This window comes from Ambystoma mexicanum, chromosome 3q (genome assembly GCF_040938575.1).
Source record: "Ambystoma mexicanum isolate Mex_15411 chromosome 3q, UKY_AmexF1_1, whole genome shotgun sequence".
In the NCBI taxonomy this organism is placed as follows: Eukaryota; Metazoa; Chordata; class Amphibia; order Caudata; family Ambystomatidae; genus Ambystoma; species Ambystoma mexicanum.
The window spans coordinates 834,158,997-834,184,866 of record NC_090926.1 but is presented as its reverse complement, the minus strand read 5'-3'; the positions used below and the strand labels follow the sequence as shown (position 1 = coordinate 834,184,866).

Genomic DNA, 25,870 nt, shown 5'->3' with positions numbered 1-25,870 from the left:
TAATTGGGGAAGCATCTGCACAGGCCCTCCAGTTAACTTTGTGAGGCGTTTGGGTGCCCTAGCAACATCCTCCACCATGAAAAAAGATTCATCCACCACAGTTATGCTGGCCCCAGTGTCTCTAATGGCAGGGGTCCCCTGACCATTTACTAGGACACTGTATTTGTAATACTCTTTAGTATTAGGAGGGATAGAATTATACACATCTAAATTCTGTTGTTCCCACAACCCTAGGGATACTAAAGATACACTAGCTGAGACTCCGATAGGGTCTTCAGCTAGTATTTGAAAGTTTCCACTGGCCATATATACTTCCTCCTCTGGAGTGAAGGCTAAGGAGACAGTGTGGACCCCTGAAGGTTTACCCTTAAATCTGGGATCCCCTTTCACATGATCAGTAGAGCCACAAACATAACATTTGCCAAATGTATTTATGAATGGTGGCTTGTTCTGACCTCCTTCTGGTCTGGGACCAGAAGGTACACTAGCCTGATTAGGTTTCCCCTGGGGCTTACCCTTACAATTTTGTTTGAGGGCCTCTTTGGAATTGGAATTATTTGAATTCTCTTTGTTGTCTTTCTTAGGCTGTATTCCAGCATCCTTTTTCTGAGTGACCCCTGAATCCTTGTGAGTAGCCCTCTTGGCAACCCACAAGTCAGCAACATCAGCCAGTTTCTTAGAATCTAGTTGTTTTGAATCAGCCAAGTGCTGTCCGAGCTCCGGAGAGCAGGCATCATAGATAGACTCCAACATTACAAGATTTCTCATTCCTTCATAAATGTTAACTCTGTAACCCTTAATCCATCCCTCTAAGTTCTTCAAACACTCAATCACACAAGTAGCCCAAGGGATACTATCATGCTTTTTGAGGGTCCTAAACCTCTTAAGGTACTGGGAAGGAGTCTTCCCAAATCTAGCTATTAAAGCTAGCTTTACACATTCATAATCCATCCTTTCCACCTCCCCCAACTCCATTACCACATCAGATGCAACAGGGGGGAGCCTAGAGAATAACCAGGGGATCAACTGATTCCCTGTGATATACTGGAGCCCATGATTGTATTCAAACATAGCTAACCAATCCAATACATCCAACTTAGGTTCATAAATACCCACAATCTCTTTAGGCATCCAGGGTCTTTTTTGGACTGGAAGATCTAGAGGATTCGGGGAGATTAGCATTTTCCAAAGACAATTTCTTCATCTCAAGCTCATGATTGAGCTCCAATTCTTTGAGCCTTAGTTCTTAATATCTCTGTTCAGTTTGGGCACTAATTCTTTTGAATTCTAGCTAAAGTCTCATTTTTTCTAGAGTGATAAATTCAGGACTGAATGTGGGACCTGACAACGGTCCAGTAGCCACAGGTTGAGGCCTTTGAGCAGGTAGATGGCCAGAGGGGGTGACATTGTTATCCTCCTCTTCCTCGTCTGCTTCAACAATAACATCATCAACATTATCATCCTCAATGTTTGCTACATTTGCTGGAGTAGTAGGCACTACAGCACCACTATCCAGACTTTGTTTTTCTAACAGTCTATCAATCATTTCTGATTTCTTGCCTTTGACAGGAAGACCTTTCTGTCTACACAGATCCCTTAAATAATCAGCAGTATTAGTATGGAGGGTCTCCTGGCTGTAACTTTCCATACTTTGACTTTGTTTAAAAAAAACTTTTTGTGATTGTTAGCCTTGTGGTTAATTGAACCACGGTATTAGCAGCACACCAAAATGTAAATCCAATACTTTTATCCTCACCGCTGTAAACCAGTGTTAGGCAGAATCCTGTGCAGTTCCCTTAGGGAGCACTACAGAAGATTAAGACTACAGGTATGAGCAATAAATCCCCTTTGGCATCAGTCTGTACCACAAAGATTTAGTTGGTAGCTATGGCTAAGCAGTCAGACTTATCTCAAGAGGGAGATGAACAGTATTCAGGGTTTACACAATAGGGCCATACTACTATGGTACAAGGAAACACTGATCAAAGCTTTGTATTAAAAAGAATATATATATTTATTTTACACAATTCTAGGTTAACTTAACACATTAATCACAGTTAATAAAGCAAGTTAAAATCAGTCAAGAAAAGTATACACAACTCCCTAGTTAAATTGTAGACAGGTTTGAGCAAGAGTGAAAACTGAGCAAAACGGCACAGTGAAAACCAAACACAAATGGCACTCTAGCAATGTCTCACAAGGGAGGGAAAGCACAAGTTATGCAGGACTATATTCTTAGACACCTTAGCAACACTTCCCATAAGTTTGTGAACAGGTTTAGGCAATGCAGTACTTTAGCATGTATAATACATAAATGAAAACCAAGCAAAATGGCACTTCACAAGTTTTAAAAGTGGGAAGAAGAAGGTGGTTATAAGAAGTAGGTGCACCAACACAGTTCTAGTTGAGAAGTAATCTAGAGAAGGCAGTCCTAACAAATTCAGCCAGAGTCAATAGGCATGTGCCAGAGTCAGTGGTACAGGGCAAAGAGCCCAGGAGCAAAATGTTCTTGTAGCTGCAGTGAAGTCTTTGTTAGACGATTCGAAAAGGTGGATGCAAAAGGTGAAAGACAATGTTAGAGGATAGGGGCGGCCAACCCAACAGGTGGGTAAAGGATTTAAAACACCTTTAGCACTACCACGCGGAAAGGGAGGCCTGGCGGAACAAAGTACCTTGAAATGTAGAAGAGGCTCCTGCAGCGGCGGTTGTTCCTGGCAGTTCAGGAGATCCAGCAGAGGAAGAGAGGCTCTCGTCGTGGAGGAAGGTTCGAGTTACTGGACTGCCCAGGGATGAAACCAGCAGCGGTGCTGCCCAACGGATAAAAGGTACGCTCCTTTAAATCCCGGTCCGGGTGGACGGGTGCCTGGCTATCCAGTCTCCGATTACAGGGTACTGGCGATTCGACCAAGGCAGGTCTATCTATCTACGTTCTTGTATTGCGCCACTAACCCAAAGGCCTCGGGGTGCACACAGAAGAAAAAGAGAAAGTGGACAACGGATAACAATGTCAAACAGGAAAAAAAAACAGAGAGCCATGAGAAACCGATCCTCACAGAGGCCAACAAGATGGAGAGATATGGCGAGAAGCTGGATTCATTACCATAGTGCTGTACCAAGACAGCAGATGTGTCCTAATCTTGATCAAACAGGAAGGTCTTTAGTTGCTTCTTAAAGATAAGCAAAGAGTCACTATTAGCAAGATATTTGGGAAGTGAGTTCCATAGAGCCGGTGCCCAGGAGTCAAAGCTAGTGCCCCCAAATCTTTTCAGGGGAGATGGAGGTTGATCCAAGACAATATTAGTGCTTGAGCGCAGAGGACGGATAATTAGTTTCTTTTTAATCCTGGCAGTAAGGTAGGACGGAGCTTGACCATATAGGCATTTAAACACAATGGTTAAACCTTTATGATGTAGACGCTGTTTCACTGGTAGCCAATGTAGGCTGAGCCTAGTATCAGAGACGTGCATGTTACGCTTGAGGCCCATTACAGCACTATTCTGTATGATCTGCATGGTTTTGAGGTTGGCCTGCGAGGTACCAATCAGGCTATTACAATAATCCAGCTTGCAGTTTACAATTGCAGCTGCGATCAAAGCAAGATTTTCTTCAACAGATATGGACGAATCTGCCATAAAAGCTGGATATAATAGTGGCAGGAGGATTTAAGGTATTTGGCTTGATGGGTGAAGGATAACTGAGGGTCAAAGTAGACCCCCAAAGTTTTTACAGATTTAGATACATGTTGACCAATCACAAAGTTATCATATTTTGTGTCAAGTTTCTTTAATCTCTGTTGGGTGCCTAGAATCAACAGCTCGGTTTTGGCATAGTTGGCGAAATAAATGCCCATAGCTGACAAAAGAGCGCAGAGTAGACGAGAGTAAATGTTAAAAAGTAGAGGCGAAAGACATGAGCCCTGTGGAACACCACATAATAATAGGGATGCCATAGAATGAACATTATCCTTTGTTACTCTCATGTTCCGTGGGCCCAAGAATGATTTAAACCAGGCTGATGCTTCAGGGGAACATATTTACCAATTGTAATTAGTCTATCCGCCAGAAGTTGGTGATCGACAAGATCGAACGCGGCGGATAGCTCTAATAATAGTAACAGAGCTGTGTGACCTTTGTCAACAAGACCGGCAATATAAGATTTTAAATCTAGCAGTGCAGTCTCAGTCCCATGATTGGGACGAAAACCAGATTGTTGTGACGCTAGTATATCGTGTTCCTCGATGAAGGTTTGATATTGGCAGTACGCGATTTTATCTAGGATTTTCAACATAAATGGAAGATTGGTAATTGGACAATAATTTCCCGCCTCTGCAGGGTCCAGATTTTCCTTCTTGAGCAGAGGTGTAACCCATGCGTCCTTTATATTTTCAGGGACATAGAATTCCTGAAAAGATCTATTAACAGGAAGGCGATTGGCAAACTGGGTGGCCCCACCAGCTCAAGGGAAGAAGGCTCTTGCAGATGAAGATCTTCTCTTGTCGTGTGGAGAAAAGTGGTGAGACGCTGCAGCAGGGCTTCACCGGTGGTTCAGTCGTTGCAGATGTCTTTGGCTTCTCTCCTCTTCAGCTTCTTAGTTCCAGTGGCGACGTCTTGCTCTTCCAGTCCTCAGGACCCTGCTTTTATGCAAAAAGATCTCCATTTATACTGCCTAGCTGTCACTCACACAGTTGAGTGGTCATTCTGGCGGGAGACCCTCCAGCCTATCAGGGCAGAGTGCGAAATGGGTTGCTGAGGCAACCCTGTCCAGAGGTCCTAATCCCCCTCCCACACAATGGATCCACCCCAGACTCAGTGGCGCCGAAAGGAGGGCTTCTTGGCAGAAGCCCGACAAAAGGATGAACAAAGAATCCCCGACCTGGGTTAGGAGTTTAGAGAAAGACAAGAGAAAGAATTTATATAAAGGTTCTGGCAAATAAAACCTACTGGAGTAAAGTTAACATAAAAATAAACCGGCAGTATGTTAGAGGCTGTCAGTAAAGGTGGTAGCCTCGAACAATGGGAAAATCCCATAGGGAAATATTTGCGGTCGAATATTTTTAGTAGTAACCACTGCCACCAGAAACTTTTGAGAGAGGGACTGTATGGTACCCTGTCGAAAATGAACATAAGGGAAAAACTATTAACCCTTGCCAGTACCTCCATAGTAAAATAGGTTGTACTGGTTTTGTTCATAAAGATTGACTAGTCAATGGGGACTTTACATGCCCTGGGAGAGAGTAGTCAGTCTATGGAGTCTATGTTTGGGGGTCCCTACGACATCCCTGTGTCAATGCATGGAGGGTGCTCTGTAACACATGTGGTAAAGATGGTTCCTATGGGGCTGAGATAAACCCCGTAGACATTAAACACAAAAAATAGCCTAGAACACAAATAGCAAATATGCCTAAGAGTGGGAAAAAGAGTCACACTCTTAGCAGGAGAAAAAAAAACCTTCAAATCCAGCAAAGCTGCTGGGGGACTCTATAAGTAAGGGAAATTAGCCATAGAATGAGAATTCTCCCTGACAACCTTTACTACTCTTTGCCATAGTCTTGCCCAGTGATAACAAATATAAAGCCAAATAACAATAAACCAGAACAAACACTGTGAACATGTGGCTCAATCGAATAATTCCATTCAAGCCTTCCCACCACCCAAGAGCAGAGGTGAGCGAGGGGTCCGCCGGTACAGGGAAGTCCGTCATGTCGGGCTCCACTAGTGGCACATCCGCCTCAGGGTCGTGGTCGCTTCAGCCTTAGTGAGCAAATGAAGTTTCAAGTAGGAGACCTCAGAGCAGGCTCCCAAAGCAGCATTATATCACACTGGTATAGTACCAACGTTCACAAATCCAACCATAGTGTTGATTACATGCAGAGTGAAGAGAGTCCTTGACAGGTGCTTCATTGTATTGATCATCCAACCCCAGAGGTGTTTAGTCTTTTTTTCCCCGACCAGGCACCATGCCGCATTCGTCCATCCAGTGGTTTGCCTCTCTAGGGTGTTAAAAAAGAACGCCTTTCCATTATACAGCACCCTAAGTTTCGCTCAGTATAGTATCATGTAAGGCTCAGACTGCAGAGCCTCTCCTTGGTTGGTACAAACAAGTTTCTTTTCTTTTGTACCAGCGGGGTATAGTCCTGGTACATAGCTAACTGGGACGCTCCTTGTTTGATTGTGCCCCCTTCTCTGGAGAATTTAAGGATAATCTCCCGGTCCCAGAAATTAAGGATGAGTGTGATGATTGGGTGGGGTGGGGCACCCGAAGGTGGGGGGCGAACCAGTGAACGCTGTGCCCTCTTAGTGAATCCCTGAGAGAGATGTCCAGCACCGTTATCCTGAAGCAGGAGGTTTTCAATAAACAGCGTCAGATCCGATCCCTCGGCTATCATTGAGGCCCATTACACTTACATTATTGTGGCGGGACCTGCCTTCAAAGGCCTCAACTCGTTGTTCCAGGTCCTGCATAGTAGTCTTCAAAGTTTCAACATCTGTTTTCACAGTCAGGAGTTGTTCTTCGCTGTCTGCAACACTGGCAGTCAAAGATCTGACATTGAGTCGCAGTAGGTTGATATCTATTTTGACCTCCTCTATTTTATATTCAGTGGAGGTACTTAGCACCGCCATTGCAGCCAGGACCTTGTCCTCTTGTTCTAGTGGGTGCGCAGTGCCATTTTGTTGCGTGTCATCAGGAACCTGAGGGGGATCCCTCTGGGGGGTTTTAAGGACAAATTAGTCCATAATAGTCTTCTTCTGGGATCCTTTCATCTTGGAGCCTGGCATAGTAGAGGTGTAACAGCCTTTGTAGGGTGCCGGCTATATCTCTGAGGGCACAGTCAGGGGTACCTATCTACTCCGGTATATGGCGGGCGTAGATCAGCCCTGGGCACCTCAGGGTCTGCGACAGGCTTATGAACCTTAAAAGATAGTATAAAGTCCATTCAGAGAGCACACTAGCAGCAGCACAGGGCTACATCACAGATGGGTATCCAGCGCAGGCGGGGCCCGAGGGTACCTGCCAGTTGTCTGCCTCATAGTACCCTTAGTCACCAGTGCTTGCTACTATGAAACCGGGCGGCCAATTGGTTCTCAGCGGTATCCAATGTAGCTCTGCTATTGGGAGGATGTCAATTCCAGAGTGTAAAGCCTGGGTCAGCACCCCCCCCCCAGACTCAATTAGCAGTACCTCAATCAGCCTGTATTATCTGCCTTCCCACAGGGCCAGCCACGCATACCAGTCTGACGCCTCAAGTAGATGTAGAGAGGCCAGGGAGCCACTGTCAGTCACAAGCCACAGTAGTCCAGGTCCCAGCCAACCGATCACACACTTGTGTACCTGGCCAGTATTATCTCAGGAGGCGTGTCATCTGCCTGCAGCAGCGTTGGCGCATTCAGCGAGGCCTGTCACCCGAGGGCAGGCCCAGCACAGATTCAAGAGCTTTACCCTCGCAGGCACGCCTCAGCAGCACAGGCAGTGTCCCACCACGATCCGCGATGGCTGCGGCATCCCGGTCGCTCCATCACTTCAAGGTGCAATCCGGCTAGGCGCAGCGCGCTCCAGCGCTATCTCAGCACGCAGCTACCCTGTCAGTACCACAATTGTCCAAAGGAGGCACAGGCAGGGCCATGCCTCGCCCCAGCCCAATACGGGGTCCCTCGACAGCAACAGCAGCGGCCAAACCAGGAGCTTCTCTGCCAGTCTCCGCTACGCTGCGCACACAGCAGTGGCCACTGGAAGTCGCGTCGGATTTACAATAGCCGCCATGTTGGATGTCTTGGCAGCGATACGGTTCCCCAAGACATCTCAGTGAGGGAGGAACGGATCAGCATAGGAATTCAGTAGGTGGCCCTCTGAACTCTCTAACACCATATAGAGTGAAATCCTCACTGTAGCATTGATATACTGTATCTATTACAGGATCACGCTTAGGAGCTCACATCAGAGGCTCCTCACAGCATCGTGGCAAGCCACGCCCCCCAACTTGTTACTATTCTAAACGATCTCTTGGCACTTTCTAGCATCCAACAGCATGCTGCAATACTTGCCTTGACTACCTACTGACATGCATCTAGATCAGAGATGTTCATTTTGCAGACTGTGGGCCACTTGCGGCCTATACAACCTTTTGTTGTGCTGCCACCTGATGTCCCAGCAGTGTTCTGGCTTTGTGGAAAGCCAGGCATAACAGTGGTGAAGCTGGTTCTTTAAAGTGTTTTTTTATGTTACGTCAAGGTCATGATTAGACAAAGGTTGCGAGTGAGAAAGAGAAAGTGTACAAAAACAAGCAATGACTAATCTGGCTTTTGTTGCTGAAAAAGGGAGGGCTAATATTGCGCTCTAAAGATCTTATTCAAAAAGATTGTTTATTTATTTCTGTTCAAACAATGATACATTTCCTTTGTGTATAGTCAATGTATTTTCTCAAATCATATTGCTATTACAGCTTGCAGAATATTATTTCCATAGCAATCTTCTTTATAAGCTATGAATCTTCTATTAGGTAAATCCTTGTTCTTTTTATGATGCTTTTTGTTTAGTGTATTCTTGACTTGAATAGATATCTTGGAATGGTTGATTTATGTTCATGCATCCTCATCCTCGGGAATTCCTATTTTGTGCTTAATATATCCTCTTTTTGTGTTTGTATTTGTTTATTATTTATATCGCTCACCGAACCCTGAGGTAACTGGGCGCTGGAAAAACGTAGGAGTTACATACAAGGAAAAACATGAGACAATTGCAAATATGGTGACCCATGGTTACAGGTAGGTCAGGATCAGGAGACAATTTACAACATAGCATAAGCACAAGAGCAGACAAATAATCATAAGGCAGAAGTTCGGGTGAAGAAATTGAAGGGCGCCTTATTGGGGAGGTTTGTTATTCAACCAGTTTTTGATTCCAGATTTGAACGGCAGGAGGGCGGGTTCTTGTCTGAAGTTCAGGGGTATGGAATTCCAGCGTTTGGCTGCTTGGATTGGGAAGCTAACTCCTCCCACAGTTTTTAGGTTGAACCTAGGTACTGCCAGGCAATGGGATAGGGCAGATCTGGTGGGGCGAGAGGAATGGTCCTTGCAGATTTTATCAGATAAGTATTTGGGGGCTGTTTTCACAAGGCATGTGTGCGTGTTTACCAGGGTGCGGAGCGTGATCTGTCACGAGACCTAACAGGTTGTTCTCTTCTAAGTGCATCTGAATTTGCAGATATGCAACCCGGTCCAAGATTTTTAAGAGGAAGGGGACGGTAGTGATGGGCCTGTAGTTTGTAGGAATATTTGGGTCTAGGTTGTTTTATTTTTGAGTGGCATAACCCAGGCTTCCTTGAGATTGTTGGGGACTTGATTAGAGTCGAAGGATGAGTTTATCAGTGAGGTGATGAAGGGGGATAATTGGGTGATTTACGCCACATGGTTTCTGCTGCCCTTTTAGGGTTTTTAGTTCTGGAGTGAACCACTTATTGAGGTGGGCAGTTGGTTTAGCTTTTCTTAGTTTGAGAGGTGCAGATGTGCCTAAAACTGATTTAAGGGTAGCATCAAATAGGTCGACCAACTCGTTAGAATCAAGATTCTTGAACTTGGTAGTGTCCAGGATGTTGTTGATAAGTGGCCGCATACTATCGATAGAGATGTTGCAGCAATTTCTGGATAGGGTAGGTCGCGATGGTGGTGCTAGGGGGGTAGTTCCCTCGATAGAGAATGAAATTAAGTGGTGGTCAGACCAGGCCACTGATTGATTCTGGAGAATCGTGATGGAGCAGTTAAGGTGCGACCTTTGGTGTGTGTCAGTTCTGTGATTCTGTGTTTAAAACCCATTTGGGGGATGGAGTTTTCGACAGCTAGGATTGTTGGGGTCCTGCAGACCTAGGTTGAGGTCTCCCAGGAGGATGGTTTGTGATCCTAATTTGGTGTTGGTAGAGAGGAGGTTGGTAATCTCATCATCAAAGGACGAGGTTGGGCCTGGGAGGGGGGGTGGTAGATGAGGTGCATCAGTATAGTTTGGGTGGGTGACAATGCAAGTTTAACTGACAGGATTTCTGCAGTTGGGAGGCTGGTAAGGGTGGTAGCTCTAAGGCCTAGGTGAGTTTTTGATATGAAGGCCACTCCTCCTCCTTTGCCTGAGTTTCTGTCGGCCCTAATGATGGTATATACCTCTGGCAAGGCAAGTGAAAGTGCTGGGCCTGGTGGAGCCAGGTTTCTGTGATGGGCAGGAAGTCCAGGGGGTTAGCTACGATAAGGTCAGCAATCTCAGTAGAATGGGCTACTAATGAGCGAGCGTTAATAAGTGCTCCTTTGATAGAGGTTGGTAGAGGATTAAGTCTAAGTTCTCCTGAGCTCAGGTAATTAGGGGGTGGAGGGGTGGACGTAGTTGGAGAATGAATATTGGAGATTGCGATGTTGGGTGGTTGTGAAGGCTTGGGTGCTGCCGTCGAGTGGGTACATTGGTTACATTTAATGGATATGGGCAGGCTAGGTTGACTGCTCATCCTTCGTTTGACTTTGTGGTTAGAGAAACGAGAACCTTATCTCAAGTTTCTAATGTTTACAGGCCATGGGATGAGTGGCGTGGGCGGTACAGCGAATCGCTGTATCCATTCAAGAGGGCTAAGCAGTGGATTGGCTTCAGTCCTCGTGGAGGGGTCATCATGTGAGCTGCTTTGATTGATTGGTTGGAGTGGTGGTAGGAAGTTGGTTGGGGTAATTGTATGGAATAGAGGAAGGAAGGACGCCACAGCAAGAGTGACTCTGTGGAATGTGGCCATGGTAGTGAGGCGAGAGAGACTATGGAAGATCGGCACAGTGGCTTGTGCTTTGCAAGGATGGATAAGGCGTGGGGAGCAAATGAGGTGAATTGGATAGGGTAAGTGGACAGGGTAATGGAGTCTGGCCTTAGGCAAAGATGTTTCATCTGCAATATATGCAGGAGGCAGTCTGGATGTAAGAAAGAGGCGTAGCTATATGTGCTAAACTATATAGCACAGTATGCAGAGAGCTACTAGTAGGCACAAAGAGTAGGTATGGTACAGTGTATTTTTAGATGAAGGTAGTAGGCTAGTTCAAATGTGCTAGATGGACCAGGATAAGTGGACTAGTTAACAATGCAGGGTCAAATAGGCTAGTACAATATAGGGCATGGTGGGCAAAATCAAGGTCAGTACAATAGGGCTGGTCAGCAAAAAAACAGTACAGAAGGTAGCATATAGACACAGTTATAGGAGCACAGTGGGCTAACGCTGTATTAAGGTAAGGCACAAGCTGGGAGACAAAAGGCTTTGGCACACAGTACAGTGGCTAGCATGCATTCACGCTCAATTGGATGCGTAATGGATTATAAATGCATCAAATAGTAGCGAAGGCTTAACGTGGTGTGCAAAGACTAGTACAGGTTTAAGGTAGGAGAGCAGAGCCAGGAAACCACAGAATTGTACAATCGGACCGAAAAAGAAAGGTCCGACCGTACAAAAGTCTGAAAAATGCTACCACCAAAGGTTCGAACACCAAAAGTTCGAACCTTTGGTGGTCGCATTGTAGGTAAGTATAAAAAAAAACAAAAAAAAACTGCGGGGCTGCAGGGGTTTCCCCCGCAACCCTGCTCACTATACTGTAAAGTATAGTGAGCGGGTTGTTGTGGGGGAAACCCCTGCAGCCCCGCAGTTTTTTTTATACTTACCTACAATACGACCACCAAAGGTTCAAACTTTTGGTGTTCGAACCTTTGGTGGTAGCATTTTTCGGTATAGTGAGCTGGGTTGCAGGGGGAAACCCCTGCAGCTCCCAGAAAAAAAAAAAAAAAAAAAAGGACCATGCGGTGGCGCCGGTTCCCGCTCACTGAAGTGAAAGGGAACTGGCGCTGCAGGGACACAGCGTGAAGAGAAGGTAAGTAAGGTTTGTTTATGTTGGGGCGGTGGGCGTAGGTGTGTCGTGGGTGTGTTGTGGGTGTGGGTGTGGGTGGGGGTGTGGGTATATAGGGGTATTGAACGTGTGTCCGCATGGGAAATGTACAAACCTTTTGTGGTTCGTACATTTCACATGCAAACTTTCCAGCCATGGGAAAATCAGCTGCGTTCGGATCACGTAGATCTGGAAAACCACAGTGCAATCAATAGTGTGCATGTGGCTGATCCTATTGTGAGTTACTGGAGTGTTCAATAAATAATGGGTGGTGTCGCAATCGGTTAGGAGCAACAGTCCGCAGCAATACTCATACGGTAGGGCGCATTATGATTGGATTGAGGTAATGTGCCTGATGAGTTGGTGGTAGTGACTGTATGGATCTAATATATAGAGAATACAGTATGGATCTAAAACATATAGAATGGATGGACAAGCTGTATGGATCTAATACATGTAAATAGAACAGTACGTAAATATTGTACACAGTGTGAAGTCGTTAAGATAAGCGATATAGAAGGCATGAAAAGCGAAGGCAAGAGATGAAGTGTCAAGAGGATACAAACGGATACTATGCACAGGTCGGGTGGTGCAAAAAGACAATGGGCTTATTGCTACAGCGCCGCTAAGCGGTGGGTGGATTAACATCAGTTCTAGCACGCATGATAAACAGATCTGGCAATAGCAAGCATGGTAAACATGGTGAAAAAGTAAATGATAAACATAATAAACATGGGCAGCAATCGGCGGTGATGGAGACAGAGAGAGATCATTCACGGATGTTGAGCGAAAGTTCCAGGGGTTAAAGACAAAGTGCAAGTGATAGTATAGCCAGATGGTAAAATCTGATTTTGTCGGGTGGGGTAAATAGTCATGGTTATAAACATAAGGATGTGGTCGTCAGATCCAAAGGGATGACAGGCAGACACGACTGGACGCCAAAGTATGGCCGAATGCGCGTGAGTGTGTAGTGGAAGGGGGAGATGAATTAGGAGCGTTGAAGGGCCGGGAGAGGGAAGGGTGTCTTACCTCCAGTTGCTCAGTTGCCCAGTTGACCACTGGCAAGGTCAGGGGTGGTGCACAGCACTTGCGCGCCCCTGCGCGAACAGGGTGCAAACAAGGCCTGTGTCAGGCCTTAGTCTGCGGCTGGCGTATCCACCTTCAGGCGGATGTGGCGATTCAAATAGGGAGTTGCTTAGAGACGAGACACAACCCCGCTCTGGTTGCCACGTTGTGCCCGACATGAGGTGGTCAGGCGGAATAAACAGACGAAGTCAGGCAGGACGGATTACTCGTGAAAAATGGGTAATACGTGGATGCTGCTACTTAGAATGAGCGGGCAAGTGAAGTGGAGACATCACAGGAAAAGTGGCTGAATTCCTCACCCTTGGCACAGAGACAGTATTGAAGGTGCAGAGGGCACAGCGGATCCGGGATTCATTGCTACTCAGCTTTGTTGCATGATGGGGCACGATGAGGCTCTTAGAGTGGGGGAAAGGGCTCCTGCCCTCTTCCCTTGAAGAAGTCAGATGCACTTTGATGTGGTAATTAATAATTGATCAGCCATTTTGTGCTTCACTTTCTTCTTCATATGATGGAAAAATAATTATTCATAAACCTTTTGATATTTTACATACCCCTAAATATTTTCCAGAGTTCTTTAGGTACATAATGCAGCCACAAACTCAGGAGAAAATGCATGGACTGTACACAGAGAAAATGTATAATTTTTTTAATAGAACAACGAAATCATTTTTTTAAAGACCTTGAGAACGCAAGACTGCAAAACATTGCGATTATTTCAACTGATGGATTCAATTATTGTAGAGCAACAAAGGCTGGCAGTGGTCTAATAACGATATGAGGGAATACACAACCTTGATTAACAACAAAAAAGGAATTGGCTGAAAAGGCTTTGTACGACAAGCTGCGGCTAATCACTCGAGTCTTGCGAAATCAAACGTCACTTCGGTCTCTTGTTTTTCCACTCCTTTCATTTTTTTTGCAGCAGGTTACTTTTTGATGCTGCTCACTGTAAACAGCTAAGAATAAGATTAAAAGTCACCGTGCTTGTATTCTGCTTACAAAGAAAAAGCACAGATTTAGGTCAGCATTGTGCCGGACCTGCGGTCATGCAAGCCAGGCAAACCAGAGCTGGGGGCAGCCAGCACACTTACTCTCCGTATAATTTGAGGGATGGCGCGTGGGCCAGACCAAGTGTTGCTGGGGTCACCCAGCAACCTCACACACCGTTCCAGTGGCAGGGATCACCCTGCAAACAGTCCCTGGTTCTGGGGGCACACGGGCTAGGGGAGACACGAAGACTGTGGGGCAGATTTGCCACACATGGGTCCTCTGCCTGGGGTACAGGAGTAGGGAGCAGAGTTGCTTCGGAGGGCTCTGTAACATGATGGGCTCTGCCCGAGAAGGCCATGCTGGCACAGCAAGAAGACAGCAGGCAGGAGTCTGGTGGGACTGACTGACGAGCTGTCTCTTTTTTTTTCTTCTTACTGACAGAATTATGTATCAGCAGTGATTATTGGATACAGAGACTTGGGCCGCATTACTCCATCTTCCCAGGTTGGGTGTGTAGACGTGGGTTGGATTTCTTCATGGTCAAAGGTGACATCACACTGTAAAACCTGATAGTATGGAGAAGCCTGGTTTGTTATCATTACAGAATCATTACCCATTATTATGGAATCATTACCCATTGTTAGAGAATCATTACCCATTTACGGATCCAGTTATCCATCATACATTCTGATTAGTACTGATTGGTAGTGACATGAAGTAGTAACATTAGACTATCAACATTATTCTGCCACTTTGTATGCATTTGCAATTTGCCCTACAATGAGGCCTGTTATATTTGAAGTGCCATTTAGAGACACGTGATATTTGTAGAGATATGTTGTTATGTATTATGTATGCATGTAGAGAGACACGCAGAATATGCAATGAGTCCACATTATGTAGTGCTTGGTATGAATGAATGTGTTAGGCACTACATTCGAGAATAGAGACAGCATGAAGCCATTCCAATGAGACACACAGATGCGCCGCGGAGTGCAGAGAAGTTATGAGTTAGTGTGAAGAAAGTATGCGTAAACATTGGGAGCCCACCAAAGGCATGACCATAGTGCCTCATTACAACTGAAATAAAACAGCAGGTATTGGTTATTGCTTCCTGCTTTTCAGTGATCTTATCAGGAGTTGGTAACCCAATATGGGAATGTGTACAAAAGTGTGGGAGCCCCTCTATTTATTTTATTTATTGTTCACCTGTTAGGCGCTGATACAACAAATACATTCCGTTTCAAAGCCCCCACATGGCAACAGGGAGGGAACATGGGAGTGAGACAAATGAAAGTACACGAAAATATAAAATACAGTTGGCAGGACAAACCTACTATGCCTTGTGAGTATTCAGAACGGGCAACTGCAGCAAGGAAGAGGGCAGTGGGGATAGATGCTGGAGTGTCCGTGCTCGTGGGTGAACCACAGATCAAGTGCAAGGTAAGGTAAGTGCTACACGGCCTGGAGCCGCATTGTGTGTAAGTGTGAGACTCGAGGGCGGAGGGTGTGCCGAGGCAAGTGCTGAAGGTAGACAGAAGCTGGGGCGATTGGGTGTGCAAGGTTAAGGGGCCAGAGGATGCATAAGGACCCAGGACAGACGGGAAAGAGAAAGTAAAGAGGAAAGTCTTGAGGAGCTTATGGAATTTAAGACAGTCCTGCTCATGACACAGAGGGAGAGGGAGGCTGTTTCATAGGAGGGAGCCATCTGAAGAAAGCGATCAACCTCCTGCTCGCTGTTTAGCGAAATGCTTTACAAGAAAAGAGTTGGTGCCAGAGGAACGTAGAGAGTATTTAGTAAGAGAGAGTAGAAGATAGTGTGGTCCCCGGCACCAGACAGCCTTGTGGTTGATGCAGAGGTATTTGAATTTAATCTGTGAAGACTTTTTAGGGAAGGAGAGATGTTGACCCTGGGCGTTAGGCTAAGAATAAGTCTTGCTGCCATATTCTGGATTAGCTGGAGGGGTCGCAGAGTGGAAGAAGGTACATTCAAGAGGAGGCTACTGCAATAGTCAAGCCTAGAGAGGACCAGGACTCGGGAAACACTGAGCTTCTGGGGGAAAGGGAGAAAAGGAGAATTCCTGTGAAAGTGGGGCTTCTTCGCAATGTCCTGAGTGTAAAGGAGGAAGGAGAGAGCAGTTGAAGATGACCCCAAAGTTTCTGGCTACCGAAGAAGGAGCAGGGGGAGAGCCCAGGGAGGAAGGCCAAAGTGAAGGGAAGAAGGAGGGATCAGGGGTTCTAATGGGAAGGATCTCAGTTTTACTGGCATTGAGGCAGAGATCGTTGGAGGTGCACCAGGACTAGATGGCAGATAGGCAGTCAGGGATGATGGAAGGTGCAAGAGGGTCAGCAGGAAGTTTGAAAAAGAGTTGGTGTGTCGACTGCATAACACTGGAAGTTGGGGGAGAAGGATGAGATGAGGATTGGCAGCTGAGTAAGGTAGATATTAAAGAGCCAGGGGGAAAGGATAGAACCCTGGGGGACACCACAGGTGGAGAAGGAAGTAGGAGAGGAGAAGGTACCCAGGATGACTTGGGAGGAGCGGTCAGTTAGGATGGATGTTAGCCAGTCAAGTGCCCGTTCCAAGATAACAAGGGTATCTTGGAGCCTTTGAATGAGGATGGAATGGGTGACCGTGTCAAAGGCAGAGGAGAGATTACGTAGGATGAGGACAGCTGGGGAGTTGGAATCTAGAGATGCATGCAGTTCTTCATAGGTGTTCAGAAGAGCAGTTTCCATGCACCGGTATGCTCGGAATCCAGATTGCTGGTCGTGTGTGAGATGAGTTCGGGCAAGGCTGGCTTCTCGAGCAGTTTCCCCAGGAAGGGGGTGATGGAAATAGGGCAGTAGTTGGCTGGACAGGTAGGGTCTGCTGAATGTTTTTTTCAGGAGTGGGCACACAAGGGAGAGCTTGAGGGAGGAGTGGAAAGATCTAGTGGCAAAAGAGTGGTTGCAGAAATCAGCGAGTGCGGGGGCAAGAGAGCCAATGTTGCCTTTGATGGTTCTAGAAGAGCAAGGGGCAACCTGTTTGGAAGAGACCTTCATGGAGCGGACAACTCTGGTAACTTCTTCAGGTGTGACAGGGGAGAAGGAGGAGAAGGAGGAAGGAGGAAGGTGAGGGGCCAAGGGAGGAAGAGGGGTGTGAGCTGGGATGGGTCGGTGAGAGCTGGGATGGGCAGGTGAGTAGCAAGAGTGTTCAGGATATCCTGAGTCTGGTGGTGAAGTGTGTGGCCAGTGCATAGCATAGGGCCTGGGAAGGAAGAGGGGAGGAGATTGCGGAAGGGTTGGCTAGTTCCCTGCAGATTTTGAAAGGTTCAGCCATGTTGTTGGATGCACCAGATACTTGTGCCTGAATGTGGGCACTTTTTGGGGGACAGATGAAGAGTCTGTACTGCCTTTGGAGCAGGCGGAAGGCCAGTTTGTCAGTGGATGAGCCTGAGGTTTGCCACTTCCGTTATGCCGCTCTGCACTTTTATTTCAGGGCTGCAAGTTTGGAGTCATGCTAGGTGTTATGCTTAGAGTTGGGTTTCAGGCAGATCCTCATGACTGGGGCACGAATGTCAAGAGTATTGGTGATGGGTAACTGGAAGTTGCTGAGAGCAGAGTCGGCGGTAGAATCTGAGGTAAGGGGGTAAGGAGGGATGAAGGTGGAGGCGAAGGAAGCAGCTGACACACGTTTCATCGGGCGGATGTTTGTGAACGAGGTTGGCGTGGCTTTTTGGGGTGCGTTCAGAGTGCCAAAGGGACCCAGGTGGGAGGAGATGGGAGAGTGGTCTGACCAAGAGAGAGCGGTGACCAGAGGGGCGGATAGAGGTCAGAGTAAATGAGGGCATCCAGAGTGTGTCCAGCCGAATGGGTTGGACCAGAAGGTAGAATGGAGAGGGAGAGGGATAGAGAGGTGCAAAGGTCAATGAAAAGAGTTGATGCTGTGACAGGGGAGTCCAATTGGATTTGAAATCATCCAAGAGGAGGAGATTGGAGATGGTTCAAAGAAGGAAGAACAGAAGTCAGCCTATTCAGAGAGGAAAGGGGTGGTAGCGCCTGGGGGCCGGTAAATGGTAGAAATGGTCAGGGTGGAGGAGGGAGAGATGACCAACTTGCATACCAGGCTTTCAAAGGAAGAGTAGAGCTGGGTGGGTAAAATGGAAAAAGGGAACCTCTCAGGGAAGATTAAGGCAACCCCACCGCCAGCACAGTGAGGTTGAGGCTTGGAGATGATCTTGAAGCCGTCAGGGAGGAGTGAGTCAAAAGCAGTGATTGAGCTGGCATTGAACATTGTCTTGGTAAGAGCGAGAATGTCGAAGTCAGTGGCTTCGAGAATGAGACAGATGTCAGCAGGGTGTTTGTTGGCTGAGCGGGCATTAAGAGTTGCCAGGTGAAGGAGGTCTCTGCCTTTGAAGGTTTTCTGAGTACAGGGGCGTGGTACTCCAGAGGAGGAGGGACAGAGAGTGTAGTGGGGGGAGAGGCAGGAGAGGGAAGGAAGTTAATGAGAGACACCAGGATCCAGTAAAAGAGAAAGAGGTTGAGTTGAGGGCCCTGAACCAGGATAGTGCCTGTGTGGTAGACATTAACAATGTAACGTGAAGATGAGAAGCCGGCCAAGAGGACTTCACACTTGGTGCCACCGTTAACGGGTGAGGATGTGAAAGGGAAGAGAGTAGAGATGAGGGGTACATAGGTCTGAAGAGGGGACAGAGAAAAGGATGCCAGTGAAGACCTCTCTGAAAGAAGCGCTGACATAGGTGTCTGCGATGGGAAGGCCAGGGTTTGCACTCATGTTGTTTTGTGTTTTTTCCTTCTGGACTTCGTGAGAGAGGGAGGATAGGAGATAGTGTGGCAGTTAGAGAAGATAGGAGAGATGGTGAGTGCCATCAAGTAGCGGATAGATGAGAGAAGGAAAGAAAAAAGGGGGGCTGCACTGGCCTGTACTCCAAGGTGGCTGTTGGGATTAGCCTTGCCTCCTCTGGTTTCACCCTCTGAATGCTGTATGTATGTGGTGATGTCATTTGTAGAATGTATGAGGTAAGCTTGGAGGGCTTGTGTATGAATGGGTTCTAGCACAGGCAGTTGAGCTATGTGAGCCTGGGTGGTGGGAGCCAGTGGGTTTCCCTTACGTTCCTCCTAATCTCCTGATGGACTTGATGAGACCTGATTGTAACTGAAGAACTGAATAAAGCATCTATGAAGTGTACCTGCCAGTGTATCCTTTTATATCTTGATGACCCAAGAGCGGTCATAACAATGGCCTAGTAATTAAAAGGGCACAAAACGCAGAGCAATAGATGGGGGGTGCAAGATACGATTTTAAAAAAGATCACACAAACTCAGTGCACAGAGGATGCAAGATGTAAGGCACACCCACCCAGATTCGATTTTTAAAAAGGATAACAAAAATGCAGTGCACAGAGGTTGGAGGATGAAAGTCACACCCACATAGATTGGATTTAAAAAACAGATCACACAAATGCAGTGCCGAGTAAAGAACATGGTTCAACCGGCTCTATGGAATGTATTACAATAAGGGGGGGTCTACAACAGAAGCGTAGCCAGGATTGTCTAACAAGTGGGGTCTGAAGCTTATGTAGTTGGGCCCACTGCAGTCACATTAACATCTGTAAATGCCCACAGAATGCTGTTGAGTGGGCATTTACAGATTTTGGGTGGCCCTTGCCCGCTCAGGCCCTACCCTGTCTACGCCTCTTGTCTACGCCTCTTGTATACAAACAAGCAAATCTCCCCTGAAAAGAGAACCACCAGCCACCCCAGAGACATGTTTCGGCCCTCTTTAGCCTCATCATTGAGGTGAGGCTGAGCCTTTCAAAGGGCCCACGTCTGGAATACCCTTAATGTCTTGGGGTGCAACTCCAAGTTTTTCAAAATATGCAATATCTACCACATATCTGGAGGGAATACTCTGAGTATCCTATGGGACCTCAGAATGGGGCGCAGCAAATCCTAGTCATCACTAATAGCTCCGAACTTATAACGAGAACCACAATGTTTTATTGAGTTTAAAGAAAGATTTAGATTCTCGAAATGAGTTATATTCCTCACATGCTGATTTTGCAGCTCATGGATTGCACCATCCAGCAGTGCTTTTTTACAGATATAATTCCCATTAAGCATAAGTAATTTCTTTACAACATGTTGTTTACCTTATTGATGTTGCCTATTGTTTTGTGTTGTGCCTGGTCAAGTAAAAAAAAAAATATATACACAATAAAAATGGATTCTAGAATTTTCATTTCAATGCGAATGGAGGAGACGGTTCAGCATCAACATGTAAATAATTTGCCGTTATTTACTTCGTGGAATTTTGGTAGCAGAACCATCCCCTGTACTAAACATGGGGCTGGCTAATGCATCCCATATGTGCACCACAGTACATCCTTGCAAGCGGAAAGTGTGGAGTACTTTTCTCATCATCTTCCATGCGAGTCACCCAACCTATGCCACCGTTTTAGGCAAGGTGGGGTGGGCCCAGAGTACATCGTAAAAATCAAATACAGGCCTGGTTATATCACCTAACCCACTACACCACGAGGGCCACGCAGCTCTACCAAGCACATTGCAAACGACATAAAAATAGCATTATTTCAACGCTTTCATTTCATCATTAAAAAAAGAGCTTTCACAATTTAGCACGAGAATTAAATGCTAAAAAAACGCTGCTGTAAGGAAAGGCTCAAACTATGAATCAATTAAGACAAATATGATTTACCTTGTGGCAGTCTTGTCCGGGGATAACTTCCTGAATGTACACTAAGGGTCCTTCTGGTCGGTTAGTGCCACCTATAATGGTCAGGCCCAGGCTGGTTCCCTTGGAAACCAAGATAGTATGGAAAGCATCGTCACTAGAATATACAAAAGCAGTCATTAAAGGCCATTAAAGACAAAACAAAAGTGCACAAATCTGCGAGTGTAACGATCGCGTGTGGCCAGGGTAGGAAACGGTCTGGAGCAAGACTCGTCTTGCCTGTTCGCCGTTCTGTCCCGAGGCCCAAATCCCTGGCCTGGGATAGGCTAGCCCAGCCCAGCAATTCCCAAAATCTCATCCTGATCGGAAGCACTCATCCACGAAAGCTGAAGCAATGTTTAACTTATTGCGAGCTCTCTGCAGAACCTTATGTAGAAGCTGTCCAAATGCAGTGGCGGGTGCTGAACTTTTTAATTGGTGGGGCTTAAATATTTGCCACACATATGCAAGAGCGACCAAACGTAGCGAGTTGCATTATACAGCACACTTTCTATGAAAGATTGGGTTAAAATGCAGTCTGATTTGTAGGGTAACTCATGAAAGAAATCCAATAGATGCCAGACAGCAGCAGTGCACAGGAGCATTTCCCAACACATTTACATGATGTATTTTACCACAGCATATGCCAGTATAAAAACATTTCTGGCTGTGCCCATATGTTTCCATGCTGGTTGCACCAATATACATGCCAGTATTCCGGTATAAAAACATACGTGTGTTTGATTTGCACAAAATGCCAGGAATGATACTGGAAGAACATATGTGCAAGCTGGCTCTGCCAATATGTGCCAGTATCCCCATGTGAGAACATGCCACAATAAGAAAGCATGTCAAAACTGGAAACAGCAATTTAGACCTGTCTAGACGCGTAACAATACTTAAAACTCTCGGTTTATCATAGATGCCCAGTAAACAAAGCTAAGAAGCTGTAGTAAGATATGGTTAGACTGTCTGCATCAAAATGCCATTCTAGCCACGGAATTTCAATCACTTATCAAGCTTGCTTTATCATAGATGTGCAGTATAAAAATGCTGCACACCCTTCACTCCCTCCGCTCACCTCATCAAAATCAGTACCCCACCTAAGCAAACACACACACACACACACACACACACACACACCCACACACCCACCCACCCCCCAATTAATCACACAAGCAGCCATGCACCCATACAGTCCTCTCATGCATGCATTCAAGCATTCATTCTGATTGAACGAAAAATAAATTCACTTGCATACGCTCCCCATGCACACACTCACGCAATCAGCAGGATTCATTAACTCTCATATTTACCAGCATTCATTTGCATTGCACATTCCCTATTCATATATTTACACTCTCATATTCACCATCAGGGTGGGTGACCTCACGTGCGTACCATGACAAGGAAGAGTAGGACTAAAAGGAATGAAAAAAACAAGGGGGCGTTGTTGGTACTCAATGTTCATAGGAGAATTGCCTATCATTTCGGTGCTGGACTGTCCCATGGCACGACATAGACGGATATGTTCTGGATATTTCTCCTCTGTGAAAGATAGTGAGCTAAAGAATCTGTGTAAGGCTCTCATAACCGGGACTAATGTCCGGCAGAGGGAGTCCCACGACTCCCCTTGTTTTTTGCATATTTAAGTAACTTTGGGTCTCACCCTAAGTTACTAGGGGAATCCAGACGTGGACCCCTTGCTCACTATTCTTAGAGAGGCACAGCTCCACCCTACTGATGAGGTCCAACCAGACCGAATCACGTGTCTGGAGTTGCTGTTGGTACTCTTGTTCAGAGGAGAATTGCCTAGCAATTTGCTGCAGGGCTGCCTCAGGGCAGGACAAAGACTGATATGTTTTGGATATTTCTCCTCTGTGAAAGAGAATGGGCCTCATTACGACCCGTGCAGTAACCATGGCGCTAGTACCGCCATGGTTGCCGCCGGTATTTTACCGATTCCGCCATGGCGAATGGCGGAATTACCGCCCCATTCCAAGGTTGGCGGGCGGCAATTCCCCATTCACCATTGGCCCTTCCCCATTCCCATTTTTGCCCCCATAGGGCTCAATGGAAATGGGGAAGGCGGTAGTTACGGTACCGCAAATTGCGGTACCGTAATTACCTCCAAGGTCCCTTTGCGGGTCCAATCCTTAACGGCTGGTAAAAACAGCCGTTAAGGTGGGAACCTGCAAAGGGACCTCGTAATTAGGCAGTAAGGGGTTAACGGCGCCGCCACCTTTTACGGCGCCGTTAACCCCTTACCGCCTGGGTCGTAATGAGGCCCAGTGTAAAGAATCTGGCTAAGGCTCTCGTAACCGGGTCTAATGTCTGGCGTAGGAACTCCCAGGACCCCTCTTGTTTTTTGCTAGAAGGAATGAAGACAACCTTTAAGTAACTCATGTGTTCACTCGCACATTGCCCATTCATACACTAACGCAATCAGCAGCATTAATTTGCTCGCACATTCAGCAACCATCTGCATTAAAGTATGCACACATTCAAATGTATTACACCCTGACTTGCACTGCAGTCAGAGTGCAGTACGTATATGTGTGAGGGTGTATTCATCGCACAGCAGCAAAGAACCCACACATCCCCTCTCGTGCATGCATTCAAACATTGACTGATTAAAAAAAGAAAATCAACTTATATACATTCCCCATTTATATACTCATGCAATCAGAAGCATTCGTTCACTCGCACATTCAGCAATCACCTGCTTTACAAACATTACATCTTCACTCATATTCGCAATCACCTTCATAACAGCGAATTGTCGGCTCTGCTCCTAGCTCCCATTCAGCTGCTCAACCCAAACTAACCGCAAATTGTTCAAATTAATAAGGGTGAAATCTGGGAGGACAAAGGGAAGGCAATTGTGGGGAAATGCATTTAGAAAACAGGAACACACACACTAGAATTTCGATGCCCTGTGGTCCTCTTGTTACATTGATGAAAATAAAGTGAGATGTGGTTTGTTTAAGGCCCAGTATACTTTGGAGTAAAACATGAAATTCAAATCTGAAGGCATTTTGGCTACCACTTTAAAGTGATATTGCCTTTGTAAAGTATTATTTGTGGCTATAGTTAGTGCTTGAAGCCGATGTTGAGTCATTTAGATCCTAGTGGAATGATGGCCAACTATTGGATTAGAGGTATCATGCAGTTAATGCCAGCAGTGTAGACCCAGGTTATAGATTGGATGTTTGTGCAACGAAGGGCATGCTGAAATAATTCATTCTATTAATTAAGAACTGTGCGAAGTGCAAATCCTCTACATTCCCTTGTCTTTCAATGCATAGATAGAGTTAGGTGCAATGTGGGAAAGAATGGAGTCTTCAACTAAGTATTTGTTACTGGAGAATAGTACATCTCCAACCCAGAAATATAAAGAGACTGAACGCATCAAATGCAGTAACCTTTAAAGTTGTGCAGACATACATAGATTGACAATTACACATGCAAACAGATTGAATACAGTGCACACTTACAAGTCACACACACACACACACATATGTACAGAATGCAAGCAATACTGTCATATTTGGTGAAAGTCACTTATACCGTGTGCAGGTGTATTGAAAACCCAAAAAAAGCATGTGGGTTAGGAACAGAGTAAATACATTCTTGAAAAGCTATTTCGAATTGTAACCAATAGGAATTTATGCCTGCAAGCCTTTGTTTAATACACAAGACTTACACATAACTCCCACATTGTGCAGCAGAGTTAAGTGAAAAGAAAGAATTGTTCGGACAAATCATTTTTCTCTCACACCGTACTTTTCTTGATGCTGTGAGAAAAATTATTATTAGGAAAAGTGATTGATAAATGTCTGTTAGGCATCTCCCCTCTGGTATCCAACTTGTTTTGATACTGCAGGACTGCAAAAAAAAACAAGTGCCAAATGATTGCTCAAATAGAAAAATGCATACTTTTGTATCTTGTGAATCACTATCTAAAAGTAATCAGTGTAGCTAGACTGATTAAAAAGCAATAAAATATATAGAATTTCTAGTATTTGTAGAATGTAATGTATATGGAATATAGAAGGAATGTTTGAAAGCGGATACCTTTGTGGACTTATAATAGTAAGATTCATATAGGCGAGTACAATTTCGTTTTGTTTAAGTATTTATTTGGATGCATGCAATATGGTAGTGGTCTCCATGGTAAAGCAGGAGACCCAGTTGTTTGAAATACATTTCGACTTTTGATTACCTCACTGTGTCCTTTACCCTGAAATTGTGGGTGTGGGAGTGTATAAAGGGTAGCAATAAATTGGCATGGTACATCTGTGGGAGCCACAATCCAAATATAAAAATGCTCATCAGGTATCGACACAGGAAGTAACTCAATCCTATATAGCCATATCATGGACTGTTGAATAATAGGAGAATTTGAATACTTCAGTATTCAATTTAAGCCACAAGTCCACTTGGTTGAAATTAGATATGCCCTGTGTATATCTAACACTGAGTAAGATCTCTGGTTTGTTTACTCGGTACGACGTCCTTTCATCGCAGGATGTTTTTTTCGCAGGTTTTTTTACCGCAAATTTATTTTTGACAAAAACCCATCAAAATATTTTAGGGGGGGTTAGTAAATTACATATATGGGGTGTGGGTGTTTGGGAATAAATATACAAATGAAAGAAAATGGGAGGGTTATGGGGAGAACCCCCCCAAAAATAATGTAAAATATTTGATGGGTTTTTCCGTAAAAAAAAAAAAATCACGTTAAAAAACCCAGCGAAAACATCCTGCGATGAAATTACATGGAACCGTTTACTCAACCTATCATTAGATATCTCCAAAACAGTATTGGAACCTACAAACTTTAATGATTTCTCAGCAAGGGTACTTAAAAATATCTATCACTGAAGGATCAATGACGAGGACCAACAATTAAAGCCACTATCAGAATAGTGGAACAGGGAAAAGCACTCTCTCATTAACTTTCGTAATAAACAGTTCAAGACATCTCAAGTTAGAGTCAGCCTTTCAACTTTTGCCATTTCTAGCACCTGAGACTTGTATCTATAGGTTAATCTCCTTTGGCTGAAGAACTAAAGCTGAAACGTATTAGACAGGGATCGAAATTGAGGGAAGCTGGGAGCTATTTAGCTCCTGCTTGTACACTACAAGAGCCTGGTTAACTTGATAACAACAT

The 25,870-nt window shown here is 45.4% G+C and overlaps 1 protein-coding gene across 1 annotated transcript in view; it reads right to left on the bottom strand.

The window, feature by feature from the left end:
• The window catches only part of STXBP4 (syntaxin binding protein 4), a 775,907-nt gene that overhangs the window by 671,830 nt on the left and 78,207 nt on the right, over positions 1-25,870 (bottom strand). Inside the window, exon 3 of the mRNA XM_069654926.1 lies at positions 20,680-20,812. Coding sequence (XP_069511027.1) covers positions 20,680-20,812 — 133 coding nt within the window. The remainder of the gene's footprint in view (positions 1-20,679; positions 20,813-25,870) is intronic.